The 22,604-nt window shown below is 47.7% G+C and overlaps 1 protein-coding gene across 2 annotated transcripts; it reads left to right on the plus strand.

The window, feature by feature from the left end:
* Window positions 1-6,365: 6,365 nt before the first annotated feature.
* Window positions 6,366-21,260, plus strand: pdlim2 (PDZ and LIM domain 2 (mystique)). Of its 2 annotated transcripts, none has more exons than XM_060856469.1 (9): window positions 6,366-6,699; window positions 13,547-13,698; window positions 15,535-15,604; window positions 16,352-16,503; window positions 17,831-17,900; window positions 18,238-18,395; window positions 20,190-20,335; window positions 20,523-20,619; window positions 20,986-21,260. In XM_060856469.1, the coding sequence occupies exons 2-9, from the start codon at window positions 13,631-13,633 to the stop codon at window positions 21,152-21,154; spliced, it is 930 nt and encodes a 309-aa protein (XP_060712452.1). In that variant the 5' UTR covers window positions 6,366-6,699; window positions 13,547-13,630; the 3' UTR covers window positions 21,155-21,260. The 2 variants fall into 2 exon arrangements, with proteins under 2 accessions (XP_060712452.1, XP_060712451.1); XM_060856468.1 differs by lacking the exon at window positions 6,366-6,699 and adding an exon at window positions 6,792-6,915.
* Window positions 21,261-22,604: the final 1,344 nt, after the last annotated feature.

Here is a 22,604-nt window from a genome sequence, read left to right on the forward strand (position 1 = left end):
TTCAGGAATTCTTTCCTTTCAGGTGTTTTGTGGCCATGGAACAGAGTTGTTGGAAACTCTCACTACTTACAGGCTCATCGCTTCAGCATGTTACACACAAAAACTTGCATTTACATAGCCCCTTTTCATAGAGTGACCGGGCTCTGTATGGTATGATCTATCAAAGTGTAACAAGGCATCATGGAAAGAGAGATCAGGGGGCTGAGTGAGTGGGTGCTTTAAAGACAGACCTGACAGAGGACAGAGTTCAATAAACTGAAGTTTTTAATCCCTGCTATAATGATGCCTGCAGTGCTGGAATTTGAACTCCTGTCCCAGAACATTAACATTGTCCTTGGGATTTACTGACCTTGACCATTAGCACTGTCCTACCATGTAACCCTATCATTCAACCTTCTTAGAACATAGAACAGTACAGCACAGAACAGGCCCTTCAGCCCACGATGTTGTGCCGACCATTGATCCTCATGCAAGGTAAACCTAATGTACGAACCCTCAAATTTCTGTGACCATATGCATGTCCAGCAGTCTCTTAAATATCCCAATGGCCTTGCTTCCACAACTGCTGCTGGCAACACATTCCATGCTCTCACAACTCTCTGCGTAAAGAACCCGCCTCTGACATCCCCTCTATACTTTCCTCCAACCAGCTTAAAACTATGACCCCTCGTGTGAGTCATTTCTACCCTGGGATATAGTCTCTGGCTATTGACTCTATCTATGCCTCTCATTATCTTGTATACCTCAATTAGGTCCCCTCTCCTCCTCCTTTTCTCCAATGAAAAATGTCCAAGCTCAGTCAACCTCTCTTCATAAGATAAGCCCTCCAGTCCAGGCAGCATCCTAGTAAACTTCCTCTGAACCCTCTCCAAAGCATCCACATCTTTCCTACAATAGGGCGACCAGAACTGGACACAGTATGCCAAGTGCGGTCTAACCAAAGTTTTATAGAGTTGTAACAAGATCTCACGACTCTTAAATTCAATCCCCCTGTTAATGAAAGCCAAAACACCATATGTTTTCTTAACAACCCTGTCCACCTGGGTGGCCATTTTAAGGGATCTATGTACCTGCACACCAAGATCCCTCTGTTCCTCCACACTGCCAAGAATCCTGTCTTTAATCCTGTATTCAACTTTCAAGTTCGACCTTCCAAAATGCATCACTTCACATTTATCCAGGTTGAATTCCATCTGCCACCTCTCAACCCATCTCTGCATCCTGTCAATGTCCCGCTGCAGCCTACAACAGTCCTCTATACTGTCAACGACACCTCCAACCTTTGTGTCATCTGCAGACTTGCTAACCCATCCTTCAATCTCCTCATCCAAGTCATTAATAAAAACTACAAACAGTAGAGGCCCAAGGACAGAGCCCTGTGGAACACCACTCACCACTGACTTCCAGGCAGAATACTTTCCTTCCATTGCCATTCGTTGTCTTCTGTTGACCAGCCAGTTCTGTATCCAGACAGCTAAGTTCCCCTGTATCCCATTCCTCCTGACCTTCTGAATGAGTCTACCATGGGGAACGTTAATCCACTGCCCTATTCAGTAGTGTGTTACAAATCAGAGCCCATCGCTATATTTTTTAAAAAATATCTTCTTCCCATCTCCCCTCTATATCTGGTTAAAAACACCTGCTGCCACAACTAACAGTTTCTTCCAAGTCATCCTTCCTGATTTTTAATGCTGAACATTCAATCTCCTGGAAACTTCTTTGCTTGATGTAGAACAGTACCAGCTTTTCCAAGTATCAGAAGTCAATATCCTCACGTCTCCGCGGCCTTGAAATCCCACCTCAAGTGTGATGCCCAGGATTCAAAACGATACCCCAACAGAAACCTAACCACTGACAGGTTTGGTACCTCCAGAAGAATGTTTTTGTTAACAGCCAGTTCAACTTGTCAGCTTCAAAGATTTGTACACAGGTAGGCCTGTACCCCTTTTAAAATTGTACCATTTCACCGATGTTGCCTTTAGCTTATAGTTTTAACTCAATATCTCTGACTTGAACAGGGAGAGAGGGGGAGAGAGAGAGGCAAGAGTAATCCAAAGTGTGTTGCTGCCATACTGCAGAGAGAAGCGTGGATCAGGTAGAGAATTGGGTTAGAAGTCCCTGTGCTGGATCCCAGCAGATTCTCAGGCTGTCAGAACTGACAGGATTGGTGAGTTAATCTTGTCTGTCAGCGTGTTTGTATATGTGGCTCACTGGCTCATTGTTCTGTACCTCACTTGGTGACCCTGGCCTGATATCCACAGTCTGATGGAGGGAATCCTCCTTAACACTATAACTACAACATTTCCTGACTGGGTGGGTTCACTCGCTGACCTCTAAACTCTAGCTTGCATCAAATGGTTGTGGAGAATTGAGAATTTTGAACAGAAAAGAATGATTAACATTTCTGAGGGAGTACTGAGGGTGTGCTGCAATGTCAGAGATACTGTCAGTCACTTAAACCATTCTGCACCAGCTCTTTTGTAAATGTAAAATATCCAAGGGCCACAACTGGAAGCAGAAGAGTGACTATTCTCCCATGTATACCACTCCCTCTATCAACTCAGTGTAAGTGGTTTGTGTTTCCTATGATTGCAACCACTGCATTGTCTGGTCAGCACTTTGGAAAGGGTACTCTGCAAATATCTGCCTTTCAATAAAAGTCACTGTCAGAAGTCATGCTCAACTTCATGGTGTATTCCTTTACCAAGATGACTTCTTCGACAACAGCTCCTGAATGAGCTGTCAAGGGTGATAGATGAGTCAGTGGAGAGGAACGTGGTAGTGCAGAGTAAAGTTTGCACTTTGGGTATATTTCTGGCCGAGAGAGAGAGTGGGAAATGTTCACTTTCAGGCAGATCTGGGTGACTTTGTACCTGATCATAGTGACATAAAATAAACACACAAAATGCTGGAGAAACAAGCAGATCTGGCAGCATCTATGGAAAGAGAAATAGAGTTTACATTTGACTCCACTTCAGACTCACACAATTGTATGTACAACAGGCAATTAGAAAAGCAAAAGGCACTTTATTTTTAACAAGAGTATTGGAATCTAGGAAGACGGGGATCTTGCTCCAGTGATACAAGGCGTTGGTGAGATCACACCTAACTCGTGCATGCTTTATTTGCCTAAGGAAGGACACACTTGACCCCAGGCAGTACAGGAAAGGTTGGTTCACTTGACTGCTACCTGGACCACTAGAGATTGTCTTTTCAATTCTGAAAAATAAGGGATCTCTGCGACAGGACACTTGCAGGAACTTGTCAGGATAGATGCTGGAAAAAGACATTCTCTGGTGGTCCAATCTCAATCAATTTAGGATTGTAACAAAAATAAACCTCCTCAGAAAGTGCGAAATCTTTGGAATTCTCATACTCAGCGAGCTATAGGTGCTTAGTTGATTATATTCACGGCTCAGATTGACAGATTTTTGGATATAAAGGGAATTGAAAGGATTGGGAATGGTGTGGAAGGTGCAGTCAGGTTGATGATTTCTCTCAGTCTTGTGGGAATTCAAATCCTCTGATAATCCTTTGAGAATTAGAATTCAGTTTCAAAACAAAATAGAAAATCTTCTCCAAACTGAAGTGACTAATACTGTGGAATTGTCTCAAAATCCCATTGGCTCATTAAGATCCTTGAGGAAGGAAACCTGCCCTCCCAACCCAAAATACAACTCCAGTACCACCTCAATGGCACTGACCCTAGCCTTTCACTGCTTCTTTGAGGGACACTCGGTTGTGTCAAACCTGCTCTCTGTGATTCAAAAAGGCAGCTCACCAACACCATCACCTGCCCAGATTAACTAGTACATCCTAGTCTTGCCAGTGACACCACTGCAAGAAACAAACAATGAAGAGGGTAGGAATTTCCTGGCACTATTCCAGACCTGGAATAATGATCCTAGTCAGAGGAGTGATCCCTGTTTGTCTCCATCTCCAGGCAGTGTGTGAAAATAAGAGCATCTGGGAGAGGTTGTTTCTCACTGATGGCCCCAGTCTGGTTTAACAATAAAAGAGAAGCTGATTGTGTTCCGAGAGGATGTGGTCAAACTGCAAATGACAGGGTTGCGGTGATCGTCACTGAGACTCTCAGCCTTCTCTGAAGACACAGCGCTGAGTTTCCTTCCTCCTCAATCTGTGAACTTCTCCATTTCCTCTGCCTTGCTTCTAGCTTTCGGCTTCTTTGACTGAATGCAATGGCAGTGGGAGGGACAACAACAATCAAAAGGTGCAGTGAAATTGCATTTGGATAGCATTACTGGATGCATGAAAGAGTGCATTGCTCACACTGCCATTGCTCCTTTTGACAATCACATTAAATCTATGTCCTCACAGCAATGGGAGCTGTTTGACCACATCTCTTCTGTTTACAACCCTCGTTTGTTGAACCATTCGATGGAGTCTGATGCAGTACTTCAGAATGAGGAATGTTCACAAGGCCAGAAGTTCAGTCTCTGAAGGTTGCAGTATTGCTAACAGATACAGAGGTAGGGAAGGGAGAGGCCAAGGAGCAATTTCAAACAAATGATGAGAATTTTAAAAATCAGGGAGTTGCTGTAGTGAGAGTTCGTGTAGGTCAGTGAGCACAGGATGATCAGAAAGGTGATTTGCTGTGAATTAAGACACAAGTAACAGAGTTCATGGATGGGTCAAGATTACAGAGAGGGTGGGATGTGAGAGGCCAGGCAGCAATGGGGTGAAGTACTTGAGTAAGACATAGAACAAAGGATTCAGCAGAAATTGGAGGGAGCTGAAGGATTATAGTAAATGATGTTACAGTGGGGAAAATACAAGTACCTACTGTGGTGCAGACAGACACATTCTCGGTTCTCCTCAACTCTTCCCTGAGGTTGACCCTGAACACTTTCCAGGTACATCACTACTTCACTTGACAGAATAGCGCTCCGAAAGCTCATGATTTCAAATACATTTGGTATTCTGACAGGTACATCAGTGACTGTCAGTATCACTGTTATTTCCTGCCCTCACCCAAACTATCAACTTTGCTTCAATGTCTACTCTTCCTTCACCTTCCAAGGGTCCATTTCTGATTTCAATCCTTCCCTTCCTTCACTCCTCCACCTCCAATTCTGAAGAGGCATTCTCAGTGCTGCTCTGACCTCTCTCTCCTCAGTCCTCACATTTTTCCAGTGAGGCTCAGTCTCAGTTTATAGAGCTCCCCCTCGTTCTGGAGTTAACATGGAGTCCAGCCACTGAAGACCAGCCCCATCAGTGTAGTCAATGGCAGCTTCTGGTATTCAGCCAATTCTGCTGTTGCCTGTTAGCCCTTGCCTCGAAACCCCTCTTGTTTCTTACATTGTCCCATTCCCATGATGGGCCACACCACTGTCCTTTTTGGAATTTCATCTTCCATAAGGCCTTGCACCTTATCACAGACCACCACTCCTGTGCTTCCTGGTCTTAAGGACATGTCCGCAGTCAGAAATGTTTATCTCTTCATGGATACAGTTGACCTCCCGAGGATCTACAACACTCTCTGTTTACAACCCTGACACATGTGTGGTTTCCTAATGTTTGTTTTTAATTGGCTGCTGGAATGTGGGTGGAACTGGCAAAGCCACATTCATTGCCCCTCCCTAACTGCCTGAGGGCATCAGGAAGGAGTCAGGTACATTATGTGGCACCGGTGCAAGGTGAGGCCTAGTCCTCTTCAAATTCCCTTCATGCAATGGTGCTTTGGGAAACAGTTGGCTTTTCCAGCAATCTTATGAGAAGGCAATTCGTGCTTGATCAGGAGGGCTGTGGAATTTTAATTTTACAACCTTTCTAAGATCTGAATGAAAACCGAAAGAAGTGCTCACACTGTGAATCAGGGACAAAAACAAGAGTCACCGTTCTTTCAATGTCAGTTAAAATCTGCAATTCCCTCCCTGAGGAGCATTGCAAATCTACCTCCAGCACATGGACTACAGCAGTTCAAGAAAGCAGCTCACCCTACCTTCTCAAAGGGCAACTAGGGACAGGCAGTAAATACTGACTGAGATCTGAATTTGTTCAGCATTTAGAGGGTGGGGACAAGTATCACTGTGCACTGGGAGCTGCTCACGATTGGCTTTGAGCTGAGTTTAGCCCTCAGCACTCCCTGTTTCTCCACATCCGAAAAATGAACAAAACCTCTCCACAAACGGGGGACACTGAGAGGCTGGTGGAGAGGTTTCAGAAGGCCTTGGAGCAGACTGAAGAAACTCCATCTGACTGCAGAACAGACTCAATGGGCTGAATAACCGAACTGTGCTCCAAGATCTTGTGCAAGTAAATGTTGAGAGAGAGAGAGAGAGCTGTGGGGAGTGAGTTGAGTAACAGAGACAGGGAAGGGGAGAGACAATGGAGGGATTTCATCACCAGAGCTAACATTTAAAAATTGTGGTATTTGAAGTGGAAGAGGACTGAGGAATTGGCTTCTGGTTTTTGGGAGATTAATGATGAAGCAACGTTTTGGGTTTTGTGAAAGTGTTCCACCTACAACAGGGCTCGGTTTGGAGCAAGCCGAGTGGCCGTCTGACCTCCCCTTGAATGGAGACACGCCTGAAATGGACGGCTATTTGACTGTGGAAGGCAGCACAGTTCAACTGCGACTCACCCTATTCCTGGTGGGAGCTGGGTTGATGGTTTGTGAGTGATAGCTGTCTGAGAGCAGAGCCAGGAGATTTGGGAGGATCCGGATTTCTAATAAAGGTGAGCAGGAGCAGCGGGAGGGAGTGAGTGTGTGTGTGTGAGAGAGGGAGGGATGGGGAAGGGTGGAGCCGGAGGTTTAAGGGGCGGGCCGGCTGTCTGGATGCTTTGCAGACGCACAGCGAGATGTCTCGGACGGTGAAACTGTGTGGCCCTGGACCCTGGGGATTCCGGATTACCGGCGGCAGAGACTTTCACAAGAAAATCGCCGTCTCCAAGGTGAGTGCTGGGGGGCGGATCGAAGCCTTTTGTGGGGTGGAATTAGGCTGAGTGAGGGGCACTCTGTTGGCTGGCTCTGCTGGAAAGTCTGGTCCGGTGCGACTTGGGCAGGGAGTCATGTTTACTGCCTTTGCGTAGCGCCTAGCTCTCTGCCTCTGCTCTGTGTGGCTCATGGTTGAAAACGGGAACAGGAATCTCATGGAGAGTAGGAGAGCTCTATTTGTGGAAATGAGAATTGTTGGATTGGGATAAGGTGACTTACCAGCAATGCAATGTATGTGCTCCTGGCTGGAAGAGCTAGCTCAGTGTTTACTGTGGAAAAGGAGATGGAAGATATAGACAGCAGGGAAATAGATAGTGACATGTTGAAAAATGTCCATATTACAGAGGAGGAAGTGCTGGATGTCTTGAAGCGCATAAAGGTGAATAAATCCCCAGGACCTGATCAGATGAATCCTAGAACTCTGTGGGAAGCGAGAGAAGTCATTGCTGGGCCTCTTGCTGAGATACTTGTATCATCGATAGTCACAGGTGAGGTGCCGGAAGACTGGAGGTTGACTAACGTGGTGCCACTGTTTAAGAAGGGCGGTAAGGACAAGCCAGGGAACTATAGACCAGTGAGCCTGACCTCAGTGGTGGGCAAGTTGTTGGAGGGAATCCTGAGGAACAGGATGTACATGTATTTGGAAAGGCAAGGACTGAGTAAGGATAGTCAACATGGCTTTGTGTGTGGGAAATCATGTCTCACAAACTTGATTGGGTTTTTTGAAGAAGTAACAAAGACGATTGAGGGCAGAGCGGTAGATGTGATCCATATGGACTTCAGTAAGGCATTCGACAAGGTTCCCCATGGGAGACTGGTTAGCAAGGTTTGATATCATGGACCATGGGGAGAACCAGCCATTTGGATACAGAACTGGCTCAAAGGTAGAAGACAGGGTGATGCTGGAGGGTTGTTTTTCAGACTGGAGTCCTGTGACCAGTGGAGTGCCACAAGGATCGGTGCTGGGTGCACTACTTTGCATCATTTATTTAAATGATTTGGATGTAAACACAGGAGGTATCGTTTAGTAAGTTTGCAGAGGACACCAAAATTGGAGGTGTTGTGGACAGCGAAGAAGGTTACCTCAGACTACAACAGGATCTTGACTAGATGGGCCAATGGGCTAAGAAGTGGCAGATGGAGTTTAATTCAGATAAATGCAAGGTGCTGCATTTTGGGAAAGCAAATCTTAGCAGGACTTATACGCTTAATGGTGAGGTCCTGGGGAGTGTTGCTGAGCAGAGAGACTTTGGAGTGCAGGTTCATAGCTCCTTGAAAGTGGATTAGATTAGATTAGATTAGATTAGATTTACAGTGTGGAAACAGGCCCTTCGGCCCAACAAGTCCACACCGACCCGCCGAAGCGAAACCCACCCATACCCCTACATTTATCCCTTACCTAACACTATGGGCAATTTAGCATGGCCAATTCACCTGACCCGCACATCTTTGTGACTGTGGGAGGAAACCGGAGCACCCGGAGGAAACCCACGCTGACACGGGGAGAACGTGCAAACTCCACACAGTCAGTCGCCTGAGTCGGGAATTGAACCCGGGTCTCAGGCGCTGTGAGGCAGCAGTGCTAACCACTGTGCCACCGTGCCGCCCACAGCTGGAGTCGCAGCTAGATAGGATAGTGAAGAGGTGTTTGTTGGGAGATCATGTTGCGGCTGTACAGGACATTGGTTCGGCCACTTTTGCAATATTGAGTGCAATTCTGGTCTCCTTCCTATCAGAAAGATGTTGTGAAACTTGAAAGGGTTCAGAAAATATTTACAAGGATGTTGCCAGGGTTGGAGGATTTGAGCTATAGGGAGAGGCTGAACAGGCTGGGGCTGTTTTCCCTGGAGCATTGGAGGCTGAGAGGTGACCTGATAGAGGTTTACAAAATCATGAGGGGCATGGGTATGACAAATGGACGAGGTCTTTTCCCTGGGGTCAGAAAATCCAGAACTAGAGGGCATAGGCTTAGGGTGAGAGGGAAAGATATAAAAGAGACCAAAGGGGCAACTTTTTCACACAGAGGGTGGTACATGTATGGAATGAAGCTGCCAGAGGAAGTGGTGAAGGCTGGTACAATTACAACATTTAAAAGGATGAGTCTGTGAATAGGATGGGTTTGGAGGGATGTGGGCTGGGTGCTGGCAGGTGAGACTAGATTGAGTTGGGATATCTGGTCAGCATGGCTGAGTTGGATCGAAGGGTCAGTTCCCATTCTGTACATCTCTGTGACTCTGACTCACTCACCACCCTCAGCATTTTAGATTTCAGTTCTCCAATTTCCAGATGCTTCTCTAGTCCTCCCATTCATTCTGTCATCTCTTCACCCCCACCAGTGAGGCATTCTTTTTATCCCCACACTCATTTATCCATGGTCTCCGTCTCCCTTTCCCACATTCCCACTCTTAATGACAGACACCGTGTCTCTCACCTGCATTGAAAAGGTCAGAATCTTGGAATATCACAGTGAATAATTCCCCAAAGCCTGCTCATCTGTAAGGCACAAGTCTGAAGTATGATGGATTACACCCCACTTGCCTGGTGGGGGCAGCTCCATCAATACTTGGGAAGCTCGACACCATCCAGGACAAAGCAGCCTGCTTGCGTAGCACCACATCCACAAGCATTCACTCCCTCCACCACCCGTACTCAGAAGCAGCAGTGTGCACTATCTACAAGATGCACTGCAGAAATTCACCACAGATTCTCAGGCAGCACCTTCCAAACCCAGGACCACTTCCATCCAGAAGGACAAGGGCAGCAATACATGGAACACCAACACCTGCAAGTTCCCCTCCAAGTCACTCACCATTCTGACTTGGAAATGCATCACCATTCCTTCAGTGTCTCTTAGTTAAAATCCTGGAATTCCCTCCCTTAGGGCATTGTGGGTCTACCTCCGGCACTTAGACTGCAGCGGTTCAAGAAGGCAGCTCAGCACCACCTTCTGAAGAGCAAGTAGGGACAGGCAGTCACTGCTGGCCCAGCCAGAGATATCCATCTTTCACATTTAAAACAAAAGAGATAAATGGGGTTGGGCATGATTGAGGGACATCAGAATGATAGCTTTGGCATTGAACTGCAGAGTCAGAGAGTACAGGTACACACTGGGAGAGAGCAGCTCAAGCCTTGGAGCCTATGTGGAATAAGTCAATAGAAATGATTTCTGAACAGCCTTGAACATTCTTGCCCAGTCCCATGTTAAATACTGTTCCATCCTGTCCCTCTGTCGTCCTGGGTGCTGAACGGTTTCTTCATATTTTCCTTTTGGTTTTCAGGGAGGAAGCTTGATTCTGTTCCCTGAATCATGAACCAACAGGAACAGTTCTCCCTGCCCCTTACACCTCTGATGCAGTGAATGGCCAACATTAACCCTTGTTCTGAGAAGCTTCTCATAATCATATTCCACTAGAGTCTCATTGATGCCTTGTCCATATTCACTATCCCTTCCTGTCCACATGAGTTCTCCCTGTGTCACTGAATGCTCAGTGTTGGAGTTGGTCAGCTGGATATTTGGGTTTTGGCAGTCAGTAGAGGTCAGTGTCATGGCCCATCCTGTTTTGGTTGCAGGATGGTCCATCTTGGCCCACTAAATTGGGAGGGTATGGGTGTTCGCTCAGTCTTTCCAATGTGCTGATATTGAGGGTTGAGCTGGACTTTGTCACAATGACGTGCTGCTTGCGAATGAGCAGTTTTCTGGGGTTTCTTGCTGTGCTGTGTCTCCTTCCTCTTTCCTGTTTATACGTTCTCTCCGATTTCCAAATCAGCTCGACATTAAATATCGCACTCTGAATTTTCCCTTATTACCGATTGGTAGTCAAAGTCTGTCACCTGCTCAGTTCCTCAACCTTTTCCCTCCTCTGTAGCTCCAAACAAGGAAATTTGGTGGGAGCTTTATTGAAGCCTGTCTCATCCTCTCGTCCCCTGCGATGCCTAGTTCTGTTTTACCCATACACTAAATAATCCATCCATTTATCATCACATACTGTCAGAAAAGGTACAAGGCACTTGACACAAAGTCAAGCTACCTCAACACTGTCCCATCAAACATTGCCAGGATTGGGGCAGCAAAAGGTTGGATTCAGAATAAAGCTCCCCCAACACGGTCCCCTGTCAAACACTCCCTGGATGTGGGCATCCCTCCTAAAGCTGATTGGGAGGGCAATTGAAAGTTAACCACACAATGCAGAGGTGACAAAATAGAAGCTTTGCTTCCTTCAAGGATGTGAATGGATCTGTCAGTTCTTGCAGCAGTCTGATGTTTTCCTGACAGTGGAACTTAACATCAGGTTTTCAGTGTCACTGTGACTCCTGGTGAGGGTGAGGGTGGGGTGTTGGGAAGAGAAGGTGCATTAAGACCAATGCTATTGATTGTGGAGCAGCATTTTAGTGTCAGTGTTTAAGGTGAGATTGTCAGCTTTCCTTCTCTGGGTAGACTCTACAAAAGTAGCTGGGTGTAAAAGAAAGCATGACTGACACTGGCTGGACCTCACCTGGAGAGAGATGCTCCATCGAAGGAAGCAGACATTTGGGGTATCAGAAGGGATTCCCTCAAATGGGGCTAGAAATGAGGAATTACATAGACATGGAGGGCTGGGGAAACTAGCCGGAGTCGGGGGATTGGGAAAGGGTGAGGAGAGATTTAATTCCGCATTCTCAGGTCAGGATATTTCAAGCAGGGTTGGAGCTGAATGCTGTACTGTGCACGATGCCCCATTTGTGGTTTCAGCTGAGCCCTCGTACTGCTGCCCTGCACTCACTGAAGCCAGTTTCTGAGACACGTCAGCTGCCAGTGTTTATTTTTAATTCATTCCCAGAAAATGGGTGTAACTAGCAGAGCGGCATTCATTAACCCCCTCCCTGCATTAGCCCTGAGGGTATCAGGAGTCAGTTGTCTGGGATTGTATGGGGATTGCTGTCACGTGTTCACGGCAGGTGGAGTTCACCAACCAGCAGTGTTTTAACAGCAGTTCCATTGGTTGACAGTCACTGCATGCTCATTTGCTCATGTACTGGGATGTGGTTAATACTTGGGGCGTTGAGATGATGAGCTCAGAGCCAGATACCAGCAGAACCCTTGACACCATTGACCTTTTGAGAGCATTTTAACCCTTCACCTTCCAACCCTTTTCTCTCTCTCTCTCTTCCTGTCTGCCTGCTTTTCTGTTTTTGTCACTTCCTCTCTCTTTTTCTGCTATCCCTCCATCTGCTTCTCTGTCCTGTCTCTGCTTTCACGTTTTCTTTGGAAACTCTCTCACTTTTTCCCTCCCTGGTTCTTTCTCTCTGCCTCCTTGCTATCTTTGTGTCCTTTTGCCGTCCACCTCTCTGTCTGGTCAGTCGAGTACTCTTGGTGATTGAGATCTTGTTCCACCCTTTGTTGAAATGTGGAAACTGAGCTCTCTTGCTGTAGGACGTTGGAATGGTTTCTGGGTTCCACCCAATCTGAACAATTGTCACGTTGTCCTTATCCTGGCTCCTCAGTTTTGCTGTATATATTCCCACACCTTGTTTCCCTATCAATGGCAGTAAAGAGCCAGCATAAATTTGAACTGGGGTTGAAACAAAACCTTGCCTGTTTTGCGCTTTGATACTGTCTCCACTTAGATATTCGTTCACATTTCCCAACTGTCTTACCATTGTCAGGTTGTGAGCCAGTTTGGATTCTGACTCCTACCGGCTGCCTTTACATCTAATATTTTGGCAAGCCCGTGTGGTTAAGTGGAGCACGAGTGGGGCTTCATGTTGGTGCAGTGCTGCTGAAATCAGGTTTGTTTCAACACTTTCCTGCTGGCCTGCCTGTGATTATGTCACCCAACACAGACCGCAGCTCTGGCCAAACATTCTGTACTACTGTCCCTTCACCATAAAGATCTCTGGTCCTCTGTTACTCTCACACTGTGCCCTGCCCCACATCCTGAGGCAACCTGTGTCCATATGCTGTGTTTGCTGGACAATATCCAGCTTGTATTGATGAGGGGAAAGTTACACAGACTCCATGCAGAGCCAGGCAACAAGCATTTCTGAGACGGAATCTACTCTTAAACTTCCCTTTCACATTCAGTGGCATTACTGTCATGGAATTCCCTATCGTTAACCTCCTGGGGTTTACCATTGACCAGAAACTGGACTGGACTAACTATACAAACCCTGACTGCAAGAGCAGGTCAGAGGATCAGAGTACTGCAGTGAGTAACTCAAGTCCTGACCATGCGAAGGCTGTCCACAACCTTCAATGGACTGGTCAGGAGTGTGATGGAATACTCCCCACTGGTCTGGATGGTTGCAACTCTGACAGTGACGATGTATTTATCTACTTCTCTTTTGAAAGTTTTTGTTTCAGCTGTTTCCATTGCTGTTCCTTTTAGGCAGCATGCCTGGGATCACAGCAGCTTCCTCTGCAAAAAGAAAACAAATTCTCCCTGCGTCTCAATCTCTTGCCCACGCCCTACAGCCCTGCTCCTCATGCCAATTATCCAGTGTCCATAATTCACCGATCCAGCTGGCACTGGGCACCAGAAGTAAAGAGACAAACAGAACTCTTTTATTTTTTAGATTGCGAACCTCTCTCTTTACCTTCTCTACTCACAGGTCACCAGTGGGAGCAAAGCAGACTTAGTGGATCTCCGGCTGGGTGACCTGATCACCAGCATCAATGGGACGGAAACCTCTGACATGCTCAACATGGAGGCTCAGAACCGGATCAGAATGTGTGAAGGGGATCTCATCCTCAACATTGAGAGGTGTGTGGGCTGTGAGAGGTGCAGAAGTTTAGGGACGTGGTCTGAAATGCCAAACTGTGGAAAATTTCAGATGAACAACACCAGGGTACAGGCTGCTGCCTGCCACTGAGTGAGGCAAGTCCTCAGCTATGTCTGTCGATCAATCCTGTGTTGACTGACTGAGGATCCACTTGGAGGAGAGGTGGGTGAGGGATACTCTGGTGGTCATCTCTCCCTCAGTCTGACTCTGCATATGGACATGGAGTATGTTCCAGTACCTCGACTAATGCAGGGACTAAAGGAGAGGACAGGTTTTCTCAGTTCCAGGCTGGAGAGGAACCAGGTTGGGCTCAGTGTAACTTGGGTAAACAGTGTCTGTAACTACAACAAATGGAGCAGGAATAGGGTAATGTTTCAACACCTTTATGACCCACCCTTCTTTCTGTCCTATTCAGAGGTTTCAGGGGGTACGAGACCTGTTAGTGTCTGTACGTGTGTTTGTGTGTCTGTTGAACTCTTCCTCTCACCCACCCTTTCTCAATTCCCACTGACCTGAGTGGCTATAACTGGGGCTGCTTCTTTAAAAGCCAGTCTGCTCCCTTTCTCCCAGCGCCTTCCTTCAGGGTTTGGGGGAAATGGGTAACGGGGTGGAATAGGCCAGAGGGGGAGATGGCTCAAGCTGATGAGGGAGGAGAATATAGACCTTAGGGATTGGGTTGAGATGAAAGGGGTGAAGGGAAACTAAGAGGGAGTTGGGTCGGGAGGGTAATGTACACTGAGATGGTCTTGGAGTATTCCTCAGGTGGTACCTACGAGAAATGGTGGTAAATGCTGTCTGGCCTATTACATGTGGGTTCATGTGAGAGGGTCTGTCCCAGTGAGTTTTGCCCAAACAGGGTAATGATGAGCAGGCCTGTTGTACCATACCCGAGTCTCGGTGTTTTCCTTCATGTTCCAGATCCAAGAGTCGGACTGCTGTCCATTTCACCCACCACTACCTGGATCACTGGAACCTGGTCAGACAGGTGGACATCTGACCAGTCTGAGTCCACCCAGTCACAGTGGGACATTCTGGACGAGAATAGGACTCCTCTTCCCTGGGAGGGGAGGAGTGGGGCAGTGATGAGAATCTGGGGTCTCACTATCACTCGGGTTTACCTCTCAGTGAAATTCTCAAACTGCAGCTTTCAGGATTTGGGCATGTGTTTCCATAGATTTGTTTCATCCATTAATCAACTCAGTACTTATTCGATGTTTTTAGATTAGACTTACAGTGTGGAAACAGGCCCTTCGGCCCAACAAGTCCACACCGACCCGCCGAAGCGCAACCCACCCATACCCCTACATTTACCCCTTACCTAACACTACGGGCAATTTAGCATGGCCAATTCACCTGACCCGCACATCTTTGTGACTGTGGGAGGAAATCGGAGCACCCGGAGGAAACCCACGCAGACACAGGGAGAACATGCAAACTCCACACAGTCAGTCGCCTGAGTCGGGAATTGAACCCAGGTCTACAGGCGCTGTGAGGCAGCAGTGCTAACCACTGTGCCACCGTGCCGCCCAAATGGATGTTCTCTCATCCATTTGTTCATGTATGTTATTACAGACCTTGAGCAGACGGGACATAAACCCAGGCCTCCTGGTCCAGAGCAAGAGTCATTACCACTACACCACAACAGCACCTTACTATGGCACTGATAGACTTGAGTGAGATGGGGGTCATTGCAGATTTGAAATCAATCCCTTGCGTAGGGAAGTTTAACTACAATGGCCTGGTCTTCCTAATGACGGCAGTAATTTGATTTTCAATGTTGTGATGTCTCATTGTGGTTTTTGTTTTGTTTGTTGAAGGCCAGAGGCAGGTTCCCCTGGACCTCTTGATGGATCTCCCACAAACACTTTCCTTGCACAGAGATTCGAGGTGAGTATTGCAGGATACAGAGGGGGTTCCAGTCTGAGTCGGCCTTGCTCCACAGTACTGCCAAATCACTTCCATTGCATTGAGTACCACTCTGGTTCACTGTCTGCATTTACTCTGCCTCCAGGTTCCTTTAGATTCACATGCACTGTGTTTGGGCTGCACAACCTTAAGATGGTAACGTTGTCTGTCTCCCTGACGTGTATCTCTCCCTGTCTCTGTCCAGGTATTTCTGAATCTACCTGTATAGGGGTTGTACAGGTGGGACCAAGCAGCATAAACACCTTTACCTCTTTCTGTTCACCTACCTCTCAGGAATCTCTGAACACTCTGACAGTACTGACCTGGGATTGACCCCAAACCTTCAGCAGGAACATCAGGAGCAGGAGGTGGCTATGTAGCTGGTGGGGTTTTCTCTTTATTCAACAAGATCATGACTGAGCCACCTCAGTCCCCCTTCCCAATCTATTCCCATACCAGTACATTCAGAGAATCAAAATATCACCTCAGTAATACTGGATTGCCACATTATCAGAGGGGAGCTATGGAGGGAGTGCCACACTGCCAGAGGAAGGCTGCTGTGAGCAAGTCGATTGATATTGCCTACATTTTAAAAGGGAGTGTGTTGCTCATTGACTGTGTAGACTGTTAGAATATCATAATGCAGATGTTGAATTAAGGGTTGGGAAGAAATTTTCACGTTTTGAGAAATTGGACTAATTTTCCCTTTTCCTCTTTGCTCTCTCCAAGAGTGTCCTACACACGGACAAGGATGAGAATAAGAACCTTGTCGAGAGAAGGTGGAGTGCAAGCAACAGTCCACGATCCCCAAACCTCACACCTGTCCGATCCCTCTCTCCTGCACCTGATCAGAAATCCATCTCTCCCAATACTAACAGGAGGTGAGTCCACTTCTGCGTGGCCAATCTCTGCCACTGTTCTGAGTCAGTTGAAACCTTTGGAGGGGAATTGTATTTGAACATGTCTGTCTCCTCCTGGTAAAGGGTTTGTCCTTTGTCTTGTACAGCTGTCAAGAAAACCGAGAACAATATGCATTATTTACTGCTCTCTGATTCTCCTGCTCCTCGGATGCTGACTGGCCTGCTGCGCTTTTCCAGCACCATACGTTTCAACTCTGGTCTCCAGCATCTGCAATCCTCACTTTCTTCTCCCTGCTCTCTTCATCTGCCAACTTCAACGATCTCTGCACATAAACATCCAGTCCCTTTATTCCTTCATAAAATAGGGGGTACAATTCTATTGTCTTTCAATGGTTTTCTGACCAAAGTGCACCACCTCATGCTTCTCTGCATTGAACCTTGACAGTAGATAACGTGCAGACAGGATAGTGAAAAGGCATTTGATGTGTTGACCTTTATTGGTCAGTGCATTGAATATAGGAGTTGGGAGGTCGTGTTGTGGCTGTACAGAACATTGGTTAGGGCAGTTTCGGAATACTGCATGCAATTCTGTTCTCCCTGCTAATTGAAGGATGTTGTGAAACTTGAAATGGTTCAGAAAAGATTTGTAAGGATGTTGGCTAGGATTGGTGCGTTTGAGCTGCACTGAGAGGCTGAATAGGCTGGGTCTGTTTTCCCTGGAGCGTCAGAGGCAGAGGGGTGACCTTATCGAGGTTTATAAAATCATTAGGGGAATGGATAGGGTAAACAGACAAGGTCTTTTCCCTGGAGTAGGGGGAGTCCAGAATTAGACGGCACAGGTTTAGGTGAGAGGGGAAAAATTTAAAAGGGTCCTAAGGAACAACTTTTTCACCCAGAGGATGGTGTGTGTATGGAATGAGCTGCCAGAGGAAGTGTTGGAGGCTGGTACAATTACAGCATTTAAAAGGCATCTGGACAGGTATATGAATAGGCAGGGTTAGAGAGATATGGGTCAAGTGCTGACCGGTGGGACTAGATTAATTTAGGATATCTGGTTGGCAGGGACAAGTTAGACCCAAGTGTATCTCTATGACTATAACCTCATCTGCTACCTATCTGCCCACTCCAACAACTTGGCAATGATCTTCTTGAGTTCCACACTGTCCTCAAAGTTAATAATTCTTCAAAGTGCATGTCATCTTCCAACTTTGAAATTATCCCCTACACATCAGGATCCAGGTCATTAGTATATATCAGGAAAACAAGGATCCCAATACCCTTCAATACTTCAGTAAATGCAATGTTGCGAATGGTGCTGAACGTGGATTGAATTCTCATTTGATTCCAGGTCTGTATCCCCAGCTTGGAGCTCGGAAGAGAAGGAGGAGACAGCATTTCGGGGAAATATGGTGCCGAAGGTGAGTGATCCCAGAACCCTGGATGTGCAGAACTGCTGAGAGAGAGACAGAGAGACAGAGACAGAGACTGTGTATGTCACAGTGGGAGTAACCCTGGATCTCTGTGACTCCTGTTGAGTCTCAGGATGTGTTGCTGGTGCTCAGACATTGAAAACAGTGAGGAAGGATGATTTAACGTAGACACAAGCAATTTTGTGAGCATCTAGGCCCAACTGTATGCAGGATATCTCTTTGTTCCCAGTCTCCTGGTGAGGGGCGAAAGGCCTTTCTCCTCTTGCCCTCAGTCTGTTTGATGCTTTGGTGTCTTGATCCTTGCTTCTTCTGATTGCTTTTTCAGGGATTCCAAGCAGGGATTCAGGTCCGCAGGAGCGTCTCTCCTGTCTCCAGTTCCTACTCTGTGCCCAGAGTGAGCCACTCCACAGACTCGAGTCCCTCAGAGGTAAGGCATCGGACTGAAGGATCACGCTCTCCCAGCTCCGCCGCTCTGAGCAAAAGGTATGTGCCGATGTATCTGCAGCATGCCTCACAGCATTAACATAAGGACTAGCTTTTCAATAGCACCTTTCACTACCTCAGGACGTTGTACAGCCAGAGAAAGACTTTTCGCAGCTGATGAGTGACGTGAAAGGGGCCGGTTCAGATCGTATTCTGGGGGGCAGGCTGCGACTAGCAGACTAAGGCAAGACATCACAGGCAATATTCCCTCTCCCATCAGAGACTTGAGCCCTTCATTTTTGCATTTGATCCCTTGCTCTTTTGGAAAGCTGACTTCCTCCTCTGTGTGTGCTCGTGTGTCTCAATGTGGTGAACATCAAACTTTAATCGTTTGTGTTCTTGTGAAGTGTCTTTTGATGTAAGTGTTAGAATCCAGGAGGGGGCCATTCAGCTCATCGGGGCTTCACTGGCCCACCAAATGAGCATCATGACACTGTGCAATTCTGCTGCTTTTTTCCCCATTTGCCTGCACACTATTTCTATCCAAGTAACCATCTAATGTCCCCCCCCCGCCCCCGCCCCCACCGAATGCTTCACCTGAATCTGCCTTCACCACATTTCCAGCCTGTGCACTCCAGACCCTAACTACTTGCTGTGTGAACAAGTTTTGTTTCTCACATCACCCTTGCTGTGTTTGCATATAACTTTACATCTATGTCCCTCTTGTTCTTGTACCTTTTACCTGTGTGAATCTTTTCTCCTGATCTTCTCTGTCCAGCCTGCTTGTGATTTTAAAATCCTCCCTTAAATCTCTCAGCCACCTCCTCTCTAAGGAGAACACCCCAATTTCCATCAACACCACTGAAATCTCTCATTCCTGGAACCATTTTTGTAAATTGCATCTACACACGCTCTCTTGTGCACTCACATTGTTTCTATAATGTGGTGTCTACAACTATTCATGAGGTGTTACTATTAAATGGGAGACAGTGAGGTCTGCAGATGCTGGAGATCAGAGTCAAGAGTGTGTTGCTGGAAAAGCACAGCAGGTCAGGCAGTGTCCGAGGAGCAGGAGAATCGACGTTTCAGGCTGGAGCCCTTCATCAGGAATTAAGGGCTGTGGCCCGAAAAGTCGATTTTTCTGCTCCTGTGATGCTGCCTGACCAGCTGTGCTCTTTTACTGTTAAATGCACTGTAGGAAAGCAGGTTGCAAACATTGATTCAAACTTTGAATCCCATTACCCCTGAACCTGCAGCTATTTGTGTGCTGCTGGATCCAAAGGGGTTTAACAGACGGCCTAGGTGGGTGGGGGGTGGTGAGGTGGGTGCTGCCCTGGTGTGGGGTGGTGAGGTGGGCAGTGAGGTGGGTGCTGCCCGGGTGATGGGTGTTGAGGTAGTTGCTGCCTGGGTGGGTGGGCAGTGAGGTGGGTGCTGCCGGGCGGGGTGTGGTGAGGTGGATGCTGCGCGGGTGGGTGTACGGTGAGGTGGGTGCTGCCCGGGTGGGGGGTGGTGAGGTGGGTGCTGCGCGGGTGGGTGTACGGTGAGGTGGGTGCTGCCCGGGTGGGTGTACGGTGAGGTGGGTGCTGCGCGGGTGGGTGTACGGTGAGGTGGGTGCTGCCCGGGTGGGGGGTGGTGAGGTGGGTGCTGCGCGGGTGGGTGTACGGTGAGGTGGGTGCTGCCCGGGTGGGTGTACGGTGAGGTGGGTGCTGCCCGGGTGGGTGGTCGGTGAGGTGGGTGCTGCCCGGGTGGGGGGTGGTGAGGTGGGTGCTGCCCGGGTGGGGGGTGGTGAGATAGTTGTTAAAATGGGTTTTGACTGATTTTTGGCCACATCCCCATTTGTCCCACTACCCTCAGGGTCCCAGATCGGCGTTCCTCAAATCACATCGACATAGACTCGGAGGTTTATAAGATGATCCAGGAGAACCGAGCTGCAAAGGAACCTCCTCGACAATCCAATCGTTTCCGTCAGCTTCAGGAGGCACTGGATGCAGACCAGGACGGTGAGGAGGGGCAGGGCTGGGTGGTGGAGGTGGGAGATTTTGAGATGTTAGGAGGATGGTGTGGAAGAGACAAAGAGAGGCTACAGGAGCAGGGGAGCATATGACGGATGGTGGAGCTGGGGAGGGAGGAAATTGTTCACTGGGTGTGACAAAATCTCCTTTTCTCCTTCTCCTCTACCCTGACCAGGAGCAGTAGTTCAGTTCCCGGGAAGATTCTCTCCCTCTGCCCCAAACACACCAGTGCCCAAATATCGTGTGTGTGAGAAATGTGGATCAAGCATTACGTGAGTATTGCCCAGCTTGGATCGAGGGATTATAATTAGCTAAAGGTGGAAGGGGCAGGAGGAGGTGGGTGCACAAACAACAAAGCTACACGGGAACAGCAAGAAACCCACACTGCCTGTTCTGGATCCAGTTCAATAACACACCAGCAGTGGACCCTATCAATCCCACACCCAAACCTCTGCCTTTTTCTCTCCTGTAGTTCCTGGACCCCAGTCTAAACCACTCTGTCTTCGCAGAATCCATTTGACTTGTATGGGATGAGCCAGGGAAGGTGTCCCACTTTTCCCGACCTGCTGTGGATGTGTGTGACTGGAGGGAGAGCAGTTTAAGATTCTGTCATTTGTGTCATTTCTATCATGTCACAGGACGGAGATGGTGAAGATTCGAGACGGCTGTTACCGACACCAGCAGTGCTACGCCTGCACTGACTGTGGCCTGAACCTCAGCATGAGAGGCCATTTCTGGTTTCAAGATCAGATGTACTGTGAGAAACATGCTCAGAAACGGTTCCAGGAAGCAGAGGGGAGCTCATGAGCTGGCCAGATGCAAGGCTGACCGCTGAAGCCCTCCAGTCAGCCAGTGTGGATCCCCTTTGTCAAATACCTGCTGGTTTGATTGATTTAATAAAGGAATGATGGCATTTTGTGGATTAATCTTTGACCCCAGCCGAACAACAAAACAAAAACTGCAGGTTTTCTGAATCTTCGACCTGGATTTGTTTGGGGCTCTTTAGATTAGCCATTGTGAAGTAATTCTTCCCTCGCAGAATGTGAACAGTGTCACCTTTTTTTATTTAAGAGGGAAATGTACGTTCACTTGGGCCTTTAGCACCTCTTCAAATTGCAGGCACTGCTGTCATTGAGGAGACACAGCAGTCACGGTCGCATAGCAAGATCCCACAGACAACACTGCAATAGCATCCAGATAATCTGCACTCCGCCTTTAATTCCCCTATTCTGTCCATTGCCACTGGGAAGTTAATTTATGTGCCTGAGGCAGGTGGTACGTTTTGTGTCCTGTCCAGAAATGTAGCAGGGCAACATTCCTGTGATATTATACTGGGAGGGTCAGCCTCGGTCAGCTATTAGAGCTTCTAGACTGGGTCTTTAGACACCGGGTGCTTGGACCAGTCTGACAGGATCATTCCCTGAACCTTGGCCCCTCACCATGATACAGGGCCCATACTCATGAGCTTAGATCTGCTTTATTACAAAGTGTAATTAGAAATCGCGTCTCTGAGAAAAAGAGTTAAATACCTTGGTCTGAGTCTTCTCAAACACACCTCAACTCTGTGTTTCATTCTCCAAAATGAATCCAGCCAATCTTATCTGAGGAAAGACTCACTGGTTACAGACTCAACAACCGTGAGGGTTAGAAAAACACAGCGGGGAGCAGGCCATTCTGTCCCCTGAATCTGTACCACCATTCAGGAAGGTCAAGGCTAATCTTTGGTCCCCTTCCACTTTTTCCATCTGATGTCGTGTTGTGCTCCACATTCTGTCAATCTCAATATACTCTGTGACCCTGCACAGCTATGTTGTCAGAATTTGCAAAGCTCCCTATCACTGTTGGGATTTCTCTTCATCTCCATCTGTAGTGATTGTCCCTATCATCCTGAGACTCTGCCTCCCTGTTCTCGATTTCCCTGTAATCTCTCGCTGCCTCTCGCTCTAGTGCTTACTGTATCATGCCTCCTTCAGGGACATGTATCTCTGACACTGTCATCATCTTCTAAACTGCAGAAAGTACAGGCCCAATGTACTTGGCCTTTCGTCACGCTACTACCCCCTCAGCCCCGGGATGGTGCTGACTAAATCTGCCCTAAATTACTCACTGTGATCGTTTCTACCTGAGCTATTCGACTGCAGTCCTGCGCCTCCCAGTGGCTGGGCATTGATAGCAGCCAGTGCCATATGCTGGCCCCTATCAGCCTCTGCTGGCACTTCTTGGAACTGCAGGGCACTGTTTTCTTCCTCACGCGTGA

Source organism: Hemiscyllium ocellatum, chromosome 48 (genome assembly GCF_020745735.1).
Source record: "Hemiscyllium ocellatum isolate sHemOce1 chromosome 48, sHemOce1.pat.X.cur, whole genome shotgun sequence".
In the NCBI taxonomy this organism is placed as follows: domain Eukaryota; kingdom Metazoa; phylum Chordata; class Chondrichthyes; order Orectolobiformes; family Hemiscylliidae; genus Hemiscyllium; species Hemiscyllium ocellatum.